Below are 22,899 nucleotides of genomic sequence, written 5' to 3'. Positions count from 1 at the left end.
CAAAATGCCCCCTTCCCCACATTCAAGGTGAAGTTTGACAAATCAAACGCAGAGGGGTGGGTGGGGGGGGTAGTTGATTCTCGGAAGCTTAACAAATCAGCAAGATAATAGACTTGATTTAGCAATGATGGAGTTTAAAAGTAATTTGTGTACAGTTGTGTTTATTCTGGGCATATTTAATTTTTCTTGGGTTAACAGTAACAACACTATTGTGAAGATGGCCACCCCCACTCAAGAATCGATCAAGATCCACCATGGTGGGGGTCCAAGGTCGCGTGCAGCAGAACGAACCATGAAAGAACAAGACAGATTGACGACACATTTAAATATTTTATTAATCTGGCATGACACAGAAAATACAAAGACAACATGCATTTACCATTTCACTGATATTTAATCGTATTATCGTACGCTCACTAAGCCCTTTAGTTTTTTCCCCCAAGAAATCGGTTTATTTACTGGCTTGCATACGATTGTCTGGCTCTCGTGAGTCGCCTCGGTCCCTCGTCTTCACCACTCACACAGTGAGTGAGTGAACGAACTGTCAGCGAGTCGTGAGTCTGGGAGGAGTCAATTCTGAGTCACGAACGAGACGAACGAGGCAAACGAGACGAACGAGAGAGAAGAACCAGTTCGGTTCGTTCGTTCTAACGATTCGTTCGTTCGAACGAATCAGTTCGCGACCGAACCACCACTAGTGCGGACACTATACGATACGCGAACACGTCATTAATAAACACCCATGTCCCGGCGCTTAGCAACCGGACACGCTTACCGGACTACTTTTACGGAGCGATAACAAAGACGTGAATCAGGCAATAAATCCACTTTCCTTGACAGCGGTGAAGTTCGGTGTGCTTAAAAGTACAGACGGAGCTCAGTGGACCAATTGCGAACTACTGCGTCTGCTCTAAGTTAAACCCCGATCTATGCGGAATAAGTGTATACATGGCGATTTAAAACGGACTACACCACCTATTCTATTCGGCATAGAATCTATGCCGAACAGATAATTGTATTCCGAATGAGGCGTATACATGACCATTTTCTATGCCGCATAGAAATCTATGCGGCATAGATGTGTCCATGTAAACGCGGCTATTGACTGCTAATCAGAATCCAATCCAAACTAATGTTATTGCTGTCCAGTGCAATTTTAAGTTAATTGTATAATAATTCCACAGAACCAATATGTTGTATGGAATTGCATGAGAAAATAACCACACATTATAACCCCAGTTTAAATATTATAATTCAATTATTGCATTTAACAAATTATTCAAAAAAAAAATCATTAAGTGGTCCCAATCCAACATCAGTTCATGCGTCAATTATGTGATGCAGGGGAAATCCTCAAACATCAAGAGTAATGTCTATCACAATTTGAATGCTGTAAAATAGATATGCAACTGCCTGAACTTCTATGTGCTGGCTGCACACAAACACAATACAGCCAAATGAGAATATGACTAGTTAACCCCAGGACTACATTGATCCCCTGGCAAAACGACTAGCCGTCATCTCCCAATTAAAACAGTGATTCCCATGTGATTCACAAGGTATAAAATGGACAGGGAAACACAAATAGACCCTAAAGTTAATTGCCCCCCAGTTTTCGATCAAGCTGAAGTTCTCCTTAAGCTGCAGAGAGGCTGGCTCAACTGTTGATGCCGAGTCAGGGTTGTGAAGATGTCCTGTTGATTCCGGATGTCTCCCAAATGGCGTCTTAAAGGGGTAGTTCGGAATTTTGGACATAGGGCCTGATTCCCAAGTGAGCTTTGGTATTCTTTATCACTGGAGACAGTTTTCAACACATTTCATTCAGTCCTTCTAGTTGCAGAGTTCGCTCGTGCTAGGCTAGCGCACGTCAACAGGCAATGCTAGCCTGCTATTAAAAACAGTGTTACCCACTCCACAGTACACCCGAGGTAAATCAATTATAACGACAGACTATACATTTAAATTTCTGTTTATAGAATAATGTTAGAAATAAAACCAACCTTGCATTGCATTGCATTTTGAGGGAATTGCTGGGTCACAGCAGCAGTGTTATATTCCTGGTAGTAGGCTCCATGGTAGTGGGGTACGGCAGCGGCGGACTGATACCTAGGTTACCGGCTCTAGTTTGTTTACCTGCCGCTGTCATTGCTACAAACGCAGAGTACAGTGAACGAAGGAATTCTATTAGCGTATTCAATTAACAAGATATGGCCACGTTTGGAGGACTTAGCGATGCATCTGCTTTTGAAGACGATTATGAGGAATTTGTTGTATCCAACGAACCGTACATGTACGAGCCGGTGTTTTGATGTCCAAGCCAGCAGCAACAAGCCACAGTTGAGTCCTTTCTGGATCTCACACTGGAAATTGGTGGAAACTTTGTGGTGCACATCTGTAGCGTATATTTCTACAATTTCTAAAAGCACACTGAACCACCATGTTGCCTAGTCGTTCAATTGCGCTTCTGTCCCACGCTTCTCTGTTTACGTTCTTGTGTCGTGATTCGGTTACAAAACTAACCGGCGCATAGTAAAATTCCGCTTCTGCTGAGAAAGTAGTCCCTCGATGATTCATGCGATGCAAGGTTAGTTTTATTTCTAACATTATTCTATCAACACAGACATTTAAATCTATAGTCTGGCGTTATAATTGATTTACCTCGGGTGTACTGTGGAGTGGGTAAGACTGTTTTTAATAGCAGGCTAGCATTGCCCGTTGCCGTGCGCTAGCCTAGCACGAGCGAACTCTGCAACTAGAAGGACTGAATGAAATGTGTTGAAAACTGTCTCCAGTGATAAAGAATATCATTGCTCAAACTTAGGGCCCTAATCAGGCCCTAAGTCCAAAATTCCGAACTACCCCTTTAAGTTCGGTCCCTGGAAAAAGAAAAAATTTAAGTATTTAATACTTTCTGTTCACACACACACATATCTTATACTGAGGAACAGTTGGATAACACTTCAAGCAAAATGAAAAAGTGTGAGAGGACAGCTATACAAGAACAATTGTGTCTGGTTTACAGAGTTTGACCAAATCGGTCTTGATTTTATGCCAGTAGCTCACAGCTATGAGGAGGGTCCAAGTAATCTCCATGCCCTCTGCAGCCTGTGCAATACTTGGCACAGAGAAGACCAAACATTGTTAATGCAAGCTTTCCTTTTCGATATAACATTTGATTAAGAGTCGATTGTCTATGCTTACCTAAATCTTATTTTGCTTTAAAAAAAAGTCGATGGCACCATTTCCACACTTTGTTTTACAGTTTGTTGTAATTCTATTGTTATAATTTGTGACAGCATTAAATGCACATGAAAAAAATGATATCCCTAAAACATGACCTGTGGTAATCGTAAGTTACAGAAAGCTGCCTTTAAGATTTGTATATAGTATGACACAGGAAATAAGAATCTCCATGTCAATGTTTCATTTTAATTTTAATATTTGTTTTTACACAGTACATTGCAAGATGGTCTATTCTGTGTGGCTGAATTGAACAAAAACGAAATTGAATAACAGAATGCCCAAAAGTGACGCAAAAGGAACAATTGAACAGAAACATGGTTGAAACGCTGGCTCAAATCCTCTGTTTCTGTCCCTTCCCGTTTACTCACTGTTGGTATGCCATTAAAACCAAGTGATGATTTTGTATTGCTGTTACAACAGCAATACAAAACTTATTTCCCAGAATCTGGGAAATAATTTGTGAAATACCGCTGGCAAGGTAGCGCGTGTCGCGTTTGTCAACCATAGGGCACCCGCAAATGCGATGGCGTTTATAGAACCAGGCCTCAGAGGTCTCGTGCAATAAAGACGGTTAAATGCCAAGTACTCCCAAAGTTAGAGCTCGTGAAATAAAGACGGTTAAATACCCAGTACTTCCAAATTTGCCTTTGTTGGTTTTGAGACAGGAGAGAAAGAGATAGAAGACAGAAGAAATTCTTAAAACAATTACTAGAATTATAAATTATTAGGTAAGGTAAGTAAATTTGAAGTAGCTATTTATTTTCAATGTTTGTATTTTTAATTTTAGTAAAATAGACTATTCTGATATCGATAACATTCGATAAATCTTAAATTAGCTATAGTACTATCATGACAACGATATCCAGGCGTTAGCTAATGAGCCAATAGCTAATGAACTAGCTGGTTAAACACTAATGTAACTCAAAGGATATGTGCTTATAGGCAGAGGCAAATTACACTTAACACTCAAGTCTAGTAATTGTTTAATTCAACACCACGAAGTATGATGAAGACAGCAAGAATAGTGCAAACATTAGCAGGCTACTTGGCTAACTCAACAGGCCGACGGGGCTATCGGCCTTGCTATAAAATGCCATTGTGAGCCAGCTGTAGCTTCTGTAACTTGATGTCACATTTAACCTTTCATTCAGAGTAGATTATGATTTAATGGGCTTTTACAGTTTTAAGATGCATTAATTTCGCTTGCCTTTGGATGTGCAATGACCACAACCTGCTAATATCGACGAAATCGGGCGGGAATCAACAAAGATGTCGCGTGCAGTTCCAACATTTCATTTATCTGTTAACTATAATGCTGTTGCACAAGCTTGCAATGGTAGTGCTAGCACTACAAGGCGCGAAAAATCAACTTTGTCTAAACAAAGGATAGCTTCATACCGTAGCTTTCCGTTCCTCGCCATGTCTTCTTTTACTCCGTCAAGCTGGGTGTTCTGCCAATTTCTGCTAACTATCATATTATGCTACCTACTTTGTTCCGCGCATGCGCATGGTTACACTATTGATCCGTGGTGTGGTATAAAATACACATACTGTACCCCTGAAATCTCCAATAAAGATGTTATAATAATACAGTATCAAATTATGCTCCCCATATTCTTACAGTGTACATGGAGTGAGTAGTGGTGTACAACAACGTGATTCTGTAGTTGGAGCATCGTTTGATAGAGGCAGTTTGTCTATAGATTAAATACACTTCCTGACACATAAGAATATCGGGAGCATAATTTGATGCTGTATTAAAACGTCTTTATTGGAGATTTCAGGGGTACAATTGATATTACAATTTTACACATGTCATCATGCGCCTGCGCAGAACGACTAGGTACTGAATCTGATAGGTAGCACTTAGCACTGGTGTTGTACCAAACTGCAAGAATTTCATAAGCATTTGGTTAGCTAAGTGTCCCTCTGTCTGCAGACTAAATGCCACAAATGGTAATCTTAACTTACCTTATTGAGGATTTCAAGCGAAAACGACCACGTATCACTATGGTCTGGGTCTCAACCGTGAAGTGATCGCGGGAATGTGAGGAAATTTTCCTGGCAGCTCCATCGTAGATTACACGGGAGGCTGCTGTGAATCAAGAGGCGAGATCTGCCGTAGTTCAAATGACTCTGCACTCAATTGGATAGTCCTTCAACCAATCAGACCAACGATCAAAAAGCTGCTTGCCGTCGCTTCCCTGTCCTTATTGGGTTAAACCAGCCAATAGCGCGCCAGGGGGTGATTGGCTCCAGTAAAACTGCATCGAAAGCAGAAAGAAATGTAATGCGCCACTCAAATTCAAATCCCCCCCACCCGCTTATCTACCCACTTATTTATGTATCTAAGATCACAGAAAATACATAAAAGCTAGAAATATGAACGAGTACGCGATTGACGCTTGTGTGACGTCGGGCCCTATCTTGCATCCGAGGCAAGTGACTTAAGCCTGCCACACACATAAAGATTTTATAAATCTCAACCGATTTTTTATCTGTGAGAGACCCCACACATTAACATTAACATTAACAGTTGTGATCGTATTGTGTGTGGTGTCCTGCGATATTCTAAACACAGCACACCACACACATAAAGATTTGTCTTCAGACGCACTAGAATCTTGTCCCTCAAGCAAGAAATCTCGCGTGAACAAACGTGATCTGACGTAGTACTCTGACTGACCTGTGGGGACAGTCACACCAAAAATAGTCATTGAACTAACTACAAGAAGAAGTGAAGAAGAGCGAGTGTAAACCGGTGTAAACTCATGGAGGACCAGCTGGATACCGACTGCATGATGGTGGTTTTGGGATTAATCCTAACTGAAAAATCCCAAAGCAAAAGAAAGAAGAGACTTTGGAGAAAATCTTGGAGACGGCGTGACCATGGACTTTATATGCTACTGCGTGAGCTGGAGGTGAGTAACTTTCAAATGTAAGGTCCTAATTGATATACAGACGGTTATTAAAAGACAGACAGACAAGCAAAACACTAGACACATGGATGTATTATAGATCCATGTATATGCAGCACAATTTGTCTACACAAAAGTAAAATTATTGTAATAATAATAATAATAATAATAGGATTTTGTGTAGTCGTCATGGGGGGAACGCCGACCGTTACATTCATTAATTTCGTTTGTTTACAAATCACAAATCACTTTTACATACATGAGTCATTCTATAATTAGGGGTACATGTCATGTCCATGGGTTGTATTTATAAATTGTACAAAATATTTTCCTTTAATAATACTAATCAATAATATATTTTATATTGGGGCAGAGTTATTTTTCATTTCACTTAAAAATTTCAACCAGTTCCATATTATTTTTTTCAGAAAATGCATATTCTATACTAGAAGTCGCTGTTTTTGTGCTGTCCTAACTGCTGAATGTCAGGTGTTGCTTTAAGAAAAAACAATAAACTATGCGTTTTTGAGAATTATTTTCATCATTATTTGTTGGAAATAATCATTATAATATGATGAAGGTGTTTGAAAAACAATTCTAATTATTAATAAACATTAAATTATCCACTTTATGCGTGTCCGAGAAATTTCCGTCAACCGTGTTACCCACTGACAAAACCCCTATAATTCAGCAGTGGTTGAATTCACAAGTCACATGTCCAACACCACGTGATGTCATTTCCTGCAGTGGTGGTAAATTTGAAAACAGTTTTTCCTTCTCCTCTTCAATATTTCATCAATAATTTGGGTTTTACATTGAGTGGGTTAATGGCTTGTCAACTGTGTTATCAACATTTTCTTGTTCACTTGCATTGCACATTATTTTTTACTAATATTAACTGAAAGTGTATAAAAACACGAGTTGATCAAGGTCATATGGTGACAGGTTCAAGGTTGCCAGTTAGCACAAGGCCCCAAAATGGCCGAAATGTCAACCGTGTTACCTGTCAACTGTGTTACCCATCAAGTGTAACACAGTTGACAGGGAGTAACACGGTTGACAATGTTGCCATGTTTCATTGTGATAGTTTATGCTTATAGTGTTTTGTTTTTTAATAATGAATACATACTGAATAACTGGTAGATTAACTAACCATTAATAGTGTTAACTAAGTATTAACTAACTGTTTTAGGAAGATGAGTCGCTTATCTGCTGCTGAGAAGCAGCGCCAGTACAGGGCCCGGCGTAATGCTGATCCTGAGAAAAGGGCTGCATATTTACAGAAGCACAGGGAGACATGGCAAGAGAACAAGCAGCCAGGAAAGGTGAAGGCAGTGAAAGATTTAAGCGAGAGGGAGAAGAGAAGGAAACGAGCATATTGGAGAAAAGCCCAACGTCAGACTAGCGAGAGAAAGAAAGTGATAGAGAGCCAGTTGACTCCACCCCAGAGTCCTGAAGTTAATCCACAGCCTCAGATGTCAAGGTAGAGATTTTTTTTATAGAAAATAGGTTTATCAATAAATTATGAAATGATGTTGAAAAAACTAGAGTAGCGGCTTGTCATCGTTTTTCTGTTCGATGCATATGAAGTTTAGAACTCATGATCTATAAACTAATGCTTTGTTTATCATTTTAGACAGAGAAGTGCTGGAAGGAAGAAAGTCAAGAGAAGGGAGTCAAACTTATACAGAGAAATCCAGGCTCTTAAGGAATCACTCAATAAACAGAAAAGAAAAACTGAAAAATACAGGAAAAGACTAACAAGACTACACCAAAATTCAGAGTCACCCAGATCAAAAACCCGCCGCCTCTTACGAAGGGTTCCTGTGTCTCGAGAGGTGCACAAAACTTTAGTTTTCCACCATGCCCTAGTGGACAACATCAGCAAAAAGTATGCTTCTACCAAACACAAAAAAACTAGGCAGGTAATCGCAAACCTTGTGACAGGAAGGATATTAAAAAAATACAAGTTAAAAAAAAGAGTTCAGGAAACTCTAGCGATATCGAGAAAACGGCTGAACAACAGTGAGATTTCCATCTCCCACAAGTTCAAGTACAGATCTTTATGCTACAGACTACGTAACAAAGTTCTGTCCTTCTTCACCACAGATGAAAACAGTCGCCTCACAGCTGGAAAATCCCAAACTGTAACAAGAAGGAAGATAAAGAAACAGAAAAGGTTCTTAAACGATACAATGAGGAACCTACATAGAAGATTCCTCCTTGAGAGCCCTGACAGCAGGATCTCCTATTCCTTGTTTTGCCGTATGCGGCCCTTCTGGGTGGTCCAGCCATCGATTGCAGACCTAGAGACCTGCCTTTGCAAGTTGCATGAAAATCTCGGTTTTCTGGTAGAGAAGCTGCATTTTCTCAGAGTCATTGGGAGCACTGACTTGGAGGAAATGGCAGAGTCAATTTGTTGCGACTCAAAATCAAAGGACTGCATGTACAATGCATGTCCTAACTGCAAAGATAGAGAATTTCCAATTGCTAGTGAGAGGGATTTGGAATCAACTGTGTATTGCACACAGTGGATGACGGAGGCAGTTCTTAGGGAGAAAAAGAACAAAGAAGGAGTAAAGGAAAAAGTGTCACTCAGAATGACTGTCAAAAAGAGGATGGAGATGACGTTGCAGAACCTGCTGGAGCTCTTCAAAAAACAACTAACTCACTTCAAAAGACACTTGTTCAACATTAAAAGTCAATTCAGCTTCCACAGAGAACTTAAGAAGAGCATGACACATCAGGAATGTTTAATTCATGTGGATTTTTCGGAAAATTATGTTTGCAAGTATTCTTCTGAGATCCAAGCAGTGCACTTTGCCTCAAACCAGCAGCAGGCAACACTCCACACTGGAGTGCTACATGTTGGTGGAGAGAAGAGCATGTTTGCTTTGCCACAATCACCTCATCAAAAGAGAAAGGTCCTGCAGCCATATGGACTCACATGTCACCAATACTGGACCTGGTCAAGGCGTCGTACCCTAATGTCAACACGGTGCATTTCTTCAGTGATGGGCCGTGTACACAGTATAGGCAGAAGGGCAATTTCTATCTATTTTGTACAAAGCTGCACCAGTGTGGGTTCCAATCAGGAACCTGGAACTTCTTTGAGGCGAGCCACGGCAAGGGTGCTCCAGATGGAGTTGGAGGCCTCCTCAAAAGGACAGCTGACAGGCTTGTCAGCCATGGAAAAGACATCCCAAATGCTGAGCTGTTCTTCAATGCACTTGTGGATGCAAAGTTAGCGATTAAGCTGTTCTATATAAGTGAGGACAATGTCGCTGAAGCTGTCAAGAACATGCCAGAGGGTCTTCCAGTGGTGCCTTCAACTATGCAAATTCACCAAGTGGTAACGGTAGGAGAGAGAAAAATTACCTATCGAGATGTGAGCTGCATTTGCTCAGCAAGACAGACCCTGGATTGTCAATGTCATCCCACCAAAACATTTGCCTTTGAGGCAACGACACCCACACAGGAGCATACAAACACCCAGAAACAGCCAGAGTTTGCTTGGCAAGACGCAGATAAGATTGGCAAGTGGTGTTGCCTAAACTACGACCATGAGATCTATCCTGGAATAATCCAAGAGATTTCTGAAACACACGTGGAGGTGAAATGTATGCATAGGGTAGGCGTAAACCGCTTCTTCTGGCCAGCCAGAGAAGATGTCTTGTGGTATTTGCATTCGGATATTGAAGGGAAAAACGGTCTGTCTAGTTACTGGACCAGATAAAATGAGACGGAGAGGTAATAAAGTCTGTCGGCACGAGGACCTTGGATTTATTAAGTAAAGTGGCAACGGTTATACAGAGTCATAAGCGTGAGAAATCGAATATGTCTAAGTCCCTAATCAGCGCTGATGGTTCGTCCGGAGCTTCGCCTCCGTGGAAGGTCTGCTTCAGAAGAAGGTGAAGAGTCTCTGTGTGATACAGTCTTATACTGTATCTTCCTCCTGATGAGGTGTGTGCGTTTGAGGTGTGTGTGGTTCTGTGTGTTTTTGCTTGGCCTTGGCTCCCAGGCCCTGCTGTGTATGCCTCCTAACGGGGAGAGCTCCTCGTGTCTCCTGTGTGATAAATTAAACCTGGGAGTGCCCCCCGAAATGTGGCTTCTCAGGCCCTGGTGTGGGCAGGGGTATCTCTTGGTTCCTCCTAACGGGGAAGAGCTCTCAAAATGTCTCCTGTGTGGTAAATTAAACCGGGGAGTGCCCCCCGAACTGTCTCGTGTGTGATAATTTAATGTGGCTCTCAGGCTCTTGGTATGGGCAGGTAACGGGGGAGAGCTTCAAAGTGTCTCCTGTTGTGATAAATTAATGTGGCTCTCCCGTTCTTGAGGATGACTGGTGCATTGTCTGAGTGTCCACCATCTGCCAGCCTGGGAAATGGGGCCTTCGGCTCCGGCCTTGACCTGACTATATTCTCATGTATGTGTTATGTGTTAAAAGTTGACTATATTGTAAGGTGACTGCCATGTGATGTGCTCATTAAGCTAGAGTAGGAGTTAGCTATATTTATAATGTACATGTGATGTACTCAGCAGGTTATTTTTCCCAACATATCCCCCTCAAGTCGTCGCAAGACGACTTTTACTCATTAGGGGTACGAGGGATAGGACTCCAGCGCGGGACTACCATTATAACAATATTAGAAATAACAGAAAGAAGGCAAAATGATCATAAAAACAAACAACCATGAACATGGGACTAAAACAACTCGCTGGACCGGGTGTATGGGGAACCACGTGGGAGAAACGCCACCCATGCGTCAGACATGGGCATGCCATACACACCCCACCTAGGGGGTGGCATCCACCCCGGCCTTACATCGCGAGCAGACAATACCAACAATACTAGCAGCAGATAATACACAAAACATACCACAAACATACAATAATACAAAAACAAATACCAAAAACAACAACCAACAACAATGCTGGCCACATAACAAAACCAACCGTAAACAATAACGATATAAACAAAAATGCAACAATCACAGGAAAGAAATGTAACCATGAAACGTGTCCCTACACAATAATAATAATATCAGAAAGATATGAGGTACACAACGAATGGCAATCCCCCTCAACCCATCCCTAGATGACCACACACTAAGGATGTGAGGAGGAGTTGACTGGTCGTGTAACAATAAGCAATCACACGCATGGGGTATCCAGGGTAGGCTCGGGGCACGGGAACAACTGAAACCACGGAATAGTCCTGAGCGTCATCACGGGCAGGTGGACGCAAGGCGCCACCTGAGCATTAGACCCTTTTATTCAACTGCGCTCAGGACCTCATCTGATAAACGGGCAATCAAGGCCCCTGGAATCTCGCCCGTGTGTATCCCCGAGCTCCATCTAGTGGGACAGCGATATAAACAACAACATTTACGTTCCCGGCGTCGGTTGCGTAGACGCGGGCATAGATATGGGAGCGGCTAAAAACAGCGAAGCATACAGAAGCGAATACAGCCAGGGGCGCCCTCAAGCCTTAAGGGACCGGGCCGCAGCCCCTGGTACCGGAACGCAGATCCCTGGTCCGGTCGACGTGGGTGCATCAGGTGGGAGGGGGGTGGTGCCGTGGCGGGGACGGGAATGGGGCAGCCCACCTGGAGAGGTTACTAGCACGTCACAGGCGGGGGGGGGGGGGGGGGTGTGGTGGTGGGGTTTCAGCATACGGTGGTGGAAACAGGACGCCGGGGCCGGATGATCTTCATGTATTGGTGCGCTGCATTGCGTGGGGGGCCCTTGGACAGTGGGGCAGGGGTCTGTTCCATGTTCTCCAGCCAGATCAGGTCGGGCCCCTCTGGTGGTCCCTCGTCCAAACTCTCCGGTGTATACTCGATCCCCAGGTAAGCTTGGATGGCACCTGCTGCACCTGTAGCACCCATCGCTCATTGGGCTCTCCATCCATTCTGTGAAGGGGTCATTAATGCCGGAGCTCTCTGCCAACTCTAATCTGAGGGACTGTAACCCTGCCAGCACCCTGGCCACCGACCCATCCGGTGCGAAATCTGATTGCATCATCCTTGGGTAGTTGGTCGGCTCCGGGCGTGTCTGCATCTGGCTCCTCCTCTGGCCCTGGAACTTTGTGTTTCTCTTGCTGGAATTACAAACTTATGTACAACAGTTAGATGTTCAAACATATTTTCCTTAATCCTATTTCTAATTACTCTAATGGAAGTCCCTTTTGGCACCCTCGAATGTTAAGTGAAGGCATGGGTCGACCCTTAAGCATTTCATGCGGGGTTAGATGTGTCGTTCTGTTAGTTTTCATGCGATAATTCAATAGTGTCAGTCGTAGTGCATTAGTCCTTTAATTTAGTACTCTAATTTAATTTTGTTAATCTTTGTCTTAAGCGTCCCATTCCTCTCTCCACCATACCTTGTGGTTGAGGATTGGGGCGTAATCTAGTCTTTATTTGACATGCAAATGTTGAATCACATGTTTGAGTGTTCTCTGAATAAACGTTTTGTCTGAGCTTATTTCTGACGGAATTCCAAACCGTGTCTTGACTTCTCCAGTCAGAAACTGGATTACTGTAGTCGCACTTTGGTCTTTTGATGGGACTGCTTCTACCCATCTGTTGAACACTGTATTTCACACTCATTTAGCCGGATGTCAATCATTGTTTGCAAGTATGGTGAAGAAAAACCTTGTTTTCTAATTATTATTATTATTATTATTATTTTTTTAATTCTCCTCAATACCTCACCCCTTGCGCAATGGTCAACACCATGCGCATTAAATGATAAGCAAATCTAAGAACGCCGTTGGTGCAACCAACGTCGAAACGTCTAACCTTAACCATCAGCAAATTAAAGCCAATCTTTTGGGAAGGGAAATCGAACCAGTGTGTCCAAAACCAAAGCCCAATATGGGTGGGTTTACCATCAGCCGCCTGAAACCACGCTGTTCCAAAGTCATGCACTAAACCGAACTAAAACGTACATGCGTTAGTGGCCTTCTATACCACAAAGGTAAAATAAAATAAAATAAAACGCGACATGCCCCGTTCCAAGACCACCTCTGCTGCAAGAGCTGACATATCTGACTCCTGTTCCTCCTCCACCCTACACCCCACCCGGCACTTCCCATGATTGTTGCAGCTCGTCACTTCATGATCAAGTGAGCCAGTGCCCACAGCGACTCTGCCAAGTAATCGTGACTGTGCCTGCCTTAGGTCGTCCCGGGTGTCAAGGTGGGATCTTACCCGTCGTTGGCTAACCAGCCTTCCATACTGGCTCGCTGCAGGATGCCGTACCTGGGATACGATCAATCCCCACCTATATGGTGGTATAGATCGCAAGGTGGAGGGATGGAGACAGAGTCTTCAGCCGCTTCTGCCCTATGCAGCGTGTGTGTGCGTGAAAGATACACCTCAGGGAAACTATAAAACAAAAAGTCATTTATCAGAGTTAAAATTATTAAAGTGTTGCAGCAGCAGTAGTGGCATTTGAAAGGTAAACCCACTACTTCCGAATCCAAATTGACAACATAGCATGTGGGACCCCTTCCCAGCAGATGTAGAGCTAATCCCCGTCATCCTTGACCAAAGGGATTTACCCTATATTTTAATTGGTGTAGTCCTATTTGTACAGTTTATCAAGATTACGTTTTTACTTTATGTATATGTTTTTAATTATTATCCTCATCTTTATCATATCCATATTTATTCAATTATTCTTTCCTGTGTGAAAATAATAATAATCACTTAGTTAATAGCAACACCTTCTTTAGTCCAATTGCATTAGATTATCATTACTGTTGTCCTAGGAAGACAAAAAACAAAATAAAAACTAAACTTAAAGAAAAAACAAATTAGCCATAATGTGAATATCCACTGCGTGTCTCCCTGTGACTCTCTCCCTCCTTCAGGAGAACACGCTCTCTCTCCCTCCTCAGTACGGGGTGCTGTTTGGTGCAAGACAACAGATAAGGGTGGAATGTGGCTTCTCTCTCTCTCTGCGTGTCTCCTTCCCATTTTGGGTGCGGCCATAACGCCTTGAAGCGAGCGTGCCCCGGGGGCTGGGTGTGGGAGAAACCAGTGGTAGTTCCTTTTCTCGGCCAGCAGAGGGGTTGTTCAGGTGAAACCTATGGACAGAGACTACAAAGAACTTCAAACATGGCAGACGGGGAACTACAAATTTATCAAAGCCTGAAAACTCAACAGAGCTCTACCTGTATTCCTTGGATATGTGGTATTTTATGGCGTATGGCCACCACACGCTTTCAGTTGAACACACTCTCTATTTCCTTTCTCTGTACTGTGTGTTAGTGTGTCTCTCTGTACTGCCTTAATGGTGTAGGTCGACAAATGGGGGTGAAATGTGTTCTCTCTCTTATTCTTCCTCACTCCCCTTAGGGTCCAGCAGCACCTAGGACTGTTAAAAGATAAGCCTGGAATGCAACATCCTGAACTCTCCATCATGGAACAACGGCCTAATAACTATCTCTCACACTCAAAAAGACCCTTCTGTCCCTTCATTCACAAATAACTTTTCACTTTATTATATATAACTTAATACTGCTCCCCCTTTCCAAATTTCTATATACACAAAACTACGAAGCTGACCACCGAAATTGGTACAGGCCTCGTCAGGCCGAACCAAAACACCCTCACAGGTTCTAACTTCCATACAATTCTAGGGAGGGGAACTACAACATGAGGTGGAGTAGAGGACTTCAAATATGGACGGGGACCTCAAATGGGAGGACTACACATATGGGAAAGGGGATTACACTCTGGGCCTGTCTAACACACGAGAGCGGATGAGAGACTAGGGGGTAACTCTTGTCACTCTTGGAGGAGGAGATCGAGAAAAAAGGAGGAAAAAACAGGGGGGGGGGGGGGGGGGGGGGGGAGCAAAAAACAACAGGGCCTAGAGACGTTATTCAATACATCCAGATATTCCTCATAGCCAATAATCGTTATCTATCCTTATTGATTAATCTGCTTCAACAGACTAAACCGTCAACCAACGCGGCAAAGAGATGTTGTTTAGTATCGTAGTTTATCTATGCGACAGGTCCAGCAGTAATTCAAAGAAACACAGTAAAAGAGATATCATTTATCCTTGTCAACTTATCTAGGTCTAGTTTTAACGGTTCAAACAGTAAATTGAAGCGACACAGTAAAAAAGGTTATTTATCATTGTCAATTTATCTATTTCCGCAGGTTACGCCATAGAGCAACGTAATACGTCAGAGAGACATTATTCATTATTATCAATCTATCTATTCTTACATTTACCCGTTTTAACGGGCAAAGATAGAGCGGATCACGCATACACACCCACTGATTCACTCACAGATTCCCTCTTTCTCGCAGACGCACACAGAAACATATCGACAGACTTCTCATTCTGTGTCCCGCACCCACAATCATCAGACACGGCAAAATAGCGTTGAGCATAGCAAAGCAAGCAAGCGTTGCACACATAGCCGGGTTATCACTAATTGATTTATTTCCATATTTTAGCCGGCCCACAAATACGCTCGCTCTCTTTCTTTCTCTCTCTCTGGGCCTCTTACACACACACACACACACAGCCACTCCGTCTCTCTCTCACTCGCGCATACACACGCTGTCTCTCTTTCACTCGCGCATACACACGCTGTCTCTCTTTCACTCGCGCATACACACGCTGTCTCTCTTTGCAAAGGGACTTTAACCCTGATAAAGGACTCCAACCTTCTCACCACATAGAATTATTTAATACACATCCAATATTTGGCCATCGGTAGTCTTGTATCACTATGACCGATTCTTATAGGCCCTAGGGTCTCGAGGGTATTTTCTTCACCATGCAACGAGCCTAGTTTTTTTTTCTTCTCTTTCCCTCTGGGTTCCACCCGCGGCCCAGGCATCCCTCTGGGTTCCACTCTTGGCCCAGGCATCCATTACTCGGCCATCGGTAGTCTTGTATCACTATGACCGATTCTTATAGGCCCTTCTCTTTCCCTCTGGGTTCCACCCGCGGCCCAGGCATCCCTCTGGGTCCACACTCTATGGCCCAGGCATTTATTATTTTGGCCATCGGTAGTCTTGTATCACTATGACCGATTCTTATAGGCCCTTCTCTTTCCCTCTGGGTTCCACCCGCGGCCCAGGCATCCCTCTGGGTCCACACTCTATGGCCCAGGCATTTATTATTTTGGCCATCGGTAGTCTTGTATCACTATGACCGATTCTTATAGGCCCTTCTCTTTCCCTCTGGGTTCCACCCGCGGCCCAGGCATCCCTCTGGGTCCACACTCTATGGCCCAGGCATTTATTATTTTGGCCATCGGTAGTCTTGTATCACTATGACCGATTCTTATAGGCCCTTCTCTTTCCCTCTGGGTTCCACCCGCGGCCCAGGCATCCCTCTGGGTCCACACTCTATGGCCCAGGCATTTATTATTTTGGCCATCGGTAGTCTTGTATCACTATGACCGATTCTTATAGGCCCTTCTCTTTCCCTCTGGGTTCCACCCGCGGCCCAGGCATCCCTCTGGGTCCACACTCTATGGCCCAGGCATTTATTATTTTGGCCATCGGTAGTCTTGTATCACTATGACCGATTCTTATAGGCCCTATGGTCTCGAGGGTATTCTTTCACCATACAACGAGCCGATATTCGATGTGTCACGCGTTCAGGGTCAATCGGGTTTATGGGGAAATGCTGGGATGCAGTCCTATTCGTCCCCACGAGATATCCCGTAGCGAACCGCTCTCACAGTCTCACCTCCTAATGTGGTTCCTATATAACTATGCAGAGTTTGGATTTTATCAACAGGTTCTGCCTACCTTTTGTTGGGCCCGAGGTGAGACTGCAGGAATCGGTCTGGTGCTCCGGGGTCCCGAGGCCGTGCCGCTCTCCGTCTCTCGTTTCCCAGTTGCGGTCCAATTTAGAAAAAATCACGTCGTGGGTCACCAAATTGAAGGGAAAAACGGTCTGTCTAGTTACTGGACCAGATAAAATGAGACGGAGAGGTAATAAAGTCTGTCGGCACGAGGACCTTGGATTTATTAAGTAAAGTGGCAACGGTTATACAGAGTCATAAGCGTGAGAAGTCGAATATGTCTAAGTCCCTAATCAGCGCTGATGGTTCGTCCGGAGCTTCGCCTCCGTGGAAGGTCTGCTTCAGAAGAAGGTGAAGAGTCTCTGTGTGATACAGTCTTATACTGTATCTTCCTCCTGATGAGGTGTGTGCGTTTGAGGTGTGTGTGGTTCTGTGTGTTTTTGCTTGGCCTTGGCTCCCAGGCCCTGCTGTGTATGCCTCCTAACGGGGAGAGCTCCTCGTGTCTCCTGTGTGATAAATTAAACCGGGGAGTGCCCCCCGAAATGTGGCTTCTCAGGCCCTGGTGTGGGCAGGGGTATCTCTTGGTTCCTCCTAACGGGGAAGAGCTCTCAAAATGTCTCCTGTGTGGTAAATTAAACCGGGGAGTGCCCCCCGAACTGTCTCGTGTGTGATAATTTAATGTGGCTCTCAGGCTCTTGGTATGGGCAGGTAACGGGGGAGAGCTTCAAAGTGTCTCCTGTTGTGATAAATTAATGTGGCTCTCCCGTTCTTGAGGATGACTGGTGCATTGTCTGAGTGTCCACCATCTGCCAGCCTGGGAAATGGGGCCTTCGGCTCCGGCCTTGACCTGACTATATTCTCATGTATGTGTTATGTGTTAAAAGTTGACTATATTGTAAGGTGACTGCCATGTGATGTGCTCATTAAGCTAGAGTAGGAGTTAGCTATATTTATAATGTACATGTGATGTACTCAGCAGGTTATTTTTCCCAACAATATCATTACAATGATTCCTCCTCCAACTGCGGTCACCTCACGTCATGTCGAGATCGACAAGGAAACATGGGGCAAGATCTCAGACATGTGAATCAAATAAAACAGAAAAGAAAAGAAAGACAAAGATGAAATGCAGTGTAAGATGAGTTCAAAAGCAAAGTTTTGTAAATAAGAATAATTAGAATAAACACAAGGATTAAATGAAATACCAGGGTGAGTTGGAAAGGAAAGTTTTTTGTTGAGAATAACTTTTAACTGTTTAAATTGTTAAAATGAGCTTATTTCTATTGTTCCATGTGTGTGTTAATATTGACAGAAGGGAGAAAGGGAGTAAAATGTTCATGTCTGCTTTGTTTAAGCGAAACATATGTTTTAATGGTTATATTAATATATTATTAATGGTTTTAATGTTAAAATATTTGTATTTTATGTTCATTTGTGTCTGTTTATTTAAATGAAATTGAACTCATCAGCTTAATTACATAATATAATTAAATTTGTCATCAAAATAAAACGTTTTATCCAACAGAAAGTTTCTCTTTTTCTCCTATCCTGTCAACCGTGTTACTGCAGTCAACTGTGTTACTTGGTCCGTCAACTGTGTTACATGTGGTTTTTATGTCATAATTCTGGTAAATGTTGGCTGGGGTGTAAAAGATTTGATGTGGGATACTTTTAGAGAGGGTTCTCTTACATAAGGATGTTGTATACCTCTTAATTTCGTCTAATATGGATAAATGTTGAAAGAATGGTTATATTTGATAGTAGCCTCCCACAGAATCTTCATTATCTAGCTCAATAATCATATTTTCAAATCAGTTAGACAGACAACCTCGAACCCCCTGGTGAATAGACTCAAAAACTTTCATACAAATGTGTTATCAAATGTGTAGTGGTTCATTAATGTATTCTATGACACATGTTTTTGTCCGTAACACAGTTGACAAAGTAACGAATCAAATGGTTACTTTCTATTAAATATTCAAAAAATAATTACAGATTAAGCTTGGCAATTAATATATTAAACACATTAAAGGGGTATATTATTGAAACAACTAGATTATTTATCAAAATGGCACACTGATTTTTTCACTTTTGGGTTGATATGAAATGTACCCCTAATTATAGAATGACTCACATACTATTTCAGATCATAATACGTGGAAGCGGCTTTTTGTTACTGTTTACGTTCATATGTGGATTAACAGTTATGGCAATAAACTGAGCAAGCGCCCGTTCTGTAGTTTCTGGAGCAACATGACAGAATGAAACACCGATGGCTTATGTTACTAGCGAGCCTTTTAGCGCTACAACCGTAAATAAACCTGACAGCCATCAAGAGTGTGAGACATTATACAGCACACCTCTGGTGCAATTATAGTAAAGGAATAAGATGAATAAGAATAAGGTTGCGTATAATTACGCCCTTCGTATCTTGCTGAAGTATCCACGGTGGGAAAGTGCAAGCCATTTATTTGTGTCCTGTAATGTCCCCACATTCAATGCGTTGCTATGAAATGTATATATATATATATATATATATATATATATATATATATATATATATTGTGTATGGTTATTAATTGTAAGCTGTTTGTTTGTACTATGTTAACAGATGACTGACAGAGCAGGTTTCAGGGACCTGCTTCGAATGAATGCAGAGGAATTTGAGTACATTCTCAATAAAGTGGCCCCCATGATCACCAAGCAAGACACCAGATGGAGATTAGCCATCACTGCCAAGGAGAGACTGGCTTTAACACTCCGATACTTAGCAACAGGTTTGTAACTTGGACATGAAGCTGTTGTGTAGACGTTTACTGTTACTTAAAGAAAGTCAATGTTATAATATTTTCTGTCTTTCTTTCTTTCCCTTTAGGAGAATCGTTTGCGTCTCTGAGTTACCAGTTCAGGGTTGGTGAGTCCACTATCTCCATGATTGTGATCGAAACATGTGAAGCCCTGCACCAGACACTAAAAGATGAATATCTGAAGGTAAGCCTGTTTATCTATATATGTATGTGTTGTATCTGTAGTCGTTAACTGTTATATTTATACTAGTGCATTACAATCACTGTATCTAACTGAGAATGTGTTACGTTTTTTTTATGATACTGCTACTACTAGTTACTGTTGATATCTTGGCACTCATGCAAACAAAACTTGTTATTTCAGACACCCACTACAGAACAGGAGTGGTTGGACATCGCCAAAGACTTCCATCATAAGTGGCAATTTAACCACTGCCTTGGTGCAATAGATGGAAAACACATCAACATATTGCCCCCAGCTCACAGTGGAAGCACCTTCAGAAATTACAAAGGACGATTCTCTGTACAGATGATGGCTGTCGTCGATGCCAGATACAGGTTCAGTTACATCAGTGTGGGAGCACAGGGCAGAGCATCAGATGCAGGAGTGTTTGCAGAGTCTGATTTCAAGCAAGCACTTGACAGCGGTCTCCTCAACCTTCCTGCAGCAGCTCTGCTCCCGGGCTCTGACATGGAAATCCCTTATATGTTTGTTGGAGATGATGCCTACCCTCTGCGCCTTGACTTGATGAAACCATATCCATTCCGCAACATGGAACATCAACAGAGAGTCTTCAACTACAGACTTTCCCGTGCACGCAGAGTTGTTGAAAATGGGTTTGGAATATGGGCTAACAGGTGGAGAGTGTTCCTCACTAATATAATGCTTAACCCTGACAAGGTGCAGAAGATGGTTTTTGCTACTGTGTGTCTCCACAATTACTTGCGTCAGGTGAGGTCTGACCCATACACACCTGCAGGGCTGGCTGACACAGAGGACGAAAACCACAGGCTTGTGGAGGGTACCTGGCGAGGAGATGGCCTGGGAGCCATGCTCCCTCTTCAACCTGGAAGATGTGGCAACAGCTCCATGGCTGCCAAAGCAGTCAGAAGACAATATGAAAAGTTACTTTGTTACGCCAGCAGGCAAGGTTCCCTGGCAGGACAACTACATTTAGAGTTTTTTAAACTGTTTGTTTATGTACTGATTTAGTTTGAAAATACAAATGGTGTAGCTATTATTCATTTGCTTTGTGCTTCGTTTAAGTACCTTATTTATTTATTTATTTATTTTTGTTACAATAAATGGGAACATCACCCAATAGAGATCAACTTTGCACATAGCTAATTTTACTCCTCAAGCCACCATCAGGTAACTAATCAAAGTTTCTTTTTTGGTAGTCACCACAAATGGACTCATATAGTATCTTTGCATTATAAATGTACATGTAGTTTATTTTCAATAGGTACAAACATTAGAGAATAACAAATATAAGCTATAGGACAATCATTAAAATACAACAAAAAGAAATACATTAAACATCATACATAGTTTATGGGTCTTCATCCAGCATCCTCCGATAGCTGGTGTATGGCTGAAAATTTGTGTCTGTGTATGTGAGAGGAGAGGGGAGTTGTGGAGGGGGGATCTGGCCAGTTGAGGGTGGGTGATAGGGATGTGGCCTTGTGTATGTTGGAGAGGACATGCTGAGTTCAGACTCCTGAGCCTCATATAGAGCTGCCATTATCTGGCGCTTCACCCTTGTTTTTAGTATTGGGTTGTTAATACTCCTTAGCTCCGCTGCAACCTGTACACCAAAAGTGGTGTCGCTGTCTGTCTGCACTGGCCTGTTTCTATTTTCCGCTATGACTTTAGACATTTGCTGGAGGATGGTGACTTTTTGAATTTCGATTTCATCAGGTGACTGGACTTTTTTGCGTTTCTTGGCCAGATTTGGAGGCTCAGGAGTACAGGCATGTGGTGGTGTTGTTCCAGAAGAGGCAACTGGCTCCAGATCTTCTGGCAGCTCTGACACCTCTGACGCACCTTCTTCTGCCTCAGAGTGGATCTCCTCCACAGCCAGGCTGTCTTTCACTGACATGTGAAGCTGTAATAACAGGATGAGATGGTATTTTCATATTTATTCTGTTTATATCTGTTAATGAAACTATTTAAAATAAAGTAACAATCAGGAACTACAGTAATAACTACAGCAGTATAGCACCTACACTGGTCTCTGTAGCACGCTGGACGACATGTGCTTTTAAAAAAAATAAGGACTTCAGCATCCACTTCTGTTTGCTGGTTAAAGCTGTATCTCCACTACCACTTGGTTTGCTTTTCAGAAGCTTGGAGTACTGCGTTCTCAGTGACGTTGCCCTCGCACGTACTTCTTCCACTGCAATTAAATATCACCAAGAAATATGAGTCGTTCTTTCATTCTGTTTCCCTCTCTCTCACTTTTGGTCACATCACATGACTGATAATAAAATAATAATAATTAAAAATAATAATAATAACAACAATAATAACTGATAAGGAATGTAGATAGTGGTTTTCCTGCTTTACTTCAATTAAAACTTTCTGTTACAAATAACTATAATATAATAAAACAACGTATGTAACGGTCACCGGAGCTAGACTGTTTTCTTACCTGGTATGTCCATCGCGGTGGCAATTTCATGCCAACTCCTGTCCTTGTCATTCCTGTTGTGGTAGGACTTTGAGGAAATATTGTACAAACACTCGTGTGTTTGCCAATGTTCGACAAGTTTATCCTCCATATCGGAGGTCCATCTAACTTTAACTGTCTTCGCCATATTGGTGGTATTCAGGGATATCGTAGCCATGGAGATAGCTCATTATAATTCCGTGTTCAGTCAGCTCGCTCTTTATTGGTTAAATTCAATATTACGTCACGTTGGAGACTCCCGATTGTCGGCTTCCCCCCCACACAAGACGATTTGACACCACAACGTTCTCCGCAAATAATCGTAAATATTGAACATGTTTAATACTTACGATTATCGGCGCCGACTGATTTCGGAGCCGATTGTCGGCCGAATTTCACTCTTAACACACCACACACTACAAGAGAATCTTATAAAATAATCTTAAGAGCTTAAGATAATCGGGCGATGTCTG

At 42.6% G+C, this 22,899-nt stretch overlaps 2 protein-coding genes across 2 annotated transcripts; one reads left to right on the top strand and one right to left on the bottom strand.

Annotated features, from left to right (window-relative positions):
• Positions 1-5,987: 5,987 nt before the first annotated feature.
• On the top strand, positions 5,988-21,134 carry LOC115541718 (protein ANTAGONIST OF LIKE HETEROCHROMATIN PROTEIN 1-like). Its single transcript, XM_030353566.1, has 5 exons — positions 5,988-6,164; positions 19,559-19,724; positions 19,823-19,938; positions 20,119-20,859; positions 21,117-21,134. The coding sequence occupies exons 1-5, from the start codon at positions 6,015-6,017 to the stop codon at positions 21,132-21,134; spliced, it is 1,191 nt and encodes a 396-aa protein (XP_030209426.1). The 5' UTR covers positions 5,988-6,014.
• Positions 21,128-22,164, bottom strand: LOC115542170 (uncharacterized). Its single transcript, XM_030354327.1, has 2 exons — positions 21,984-22,164; positions 21,128-21,862 (listed from the first exon to the last, which is right to left on the bottom strand). Exons 1-2 carry the CDS (start codon positions 22,041-22,043, stop codon positions 21,308-21,310), a joined length of 615 nt encoding a protein of 204 aa, XP_030210187.1. The 5' UTR covers positions 22,044-22,164; the 3' UTR covers positions 21,128-21,307.
• Between the last annotated feature and the right edge of the window lie 735 nt (positions 22,165-22,899).

This window comes from Gadus morhua, chromosome 4, assembly GCF_902167405.1.
Source record: "Gadus morhua chromosome 4, gadMor3.0, whole genome shotgun sequence".
Taxonomy (NCBI): Eukaryota; Metazoa; Chordata; class Actinopteri; order Gadiformes; family Gadidae; genus Gadus; species Gadus morhua.
The sequence above is the reverse complement of the archived record's forward strand: the minus strand, read 5'-3'. Positions and strand labels throughout refer to the sequence as shown.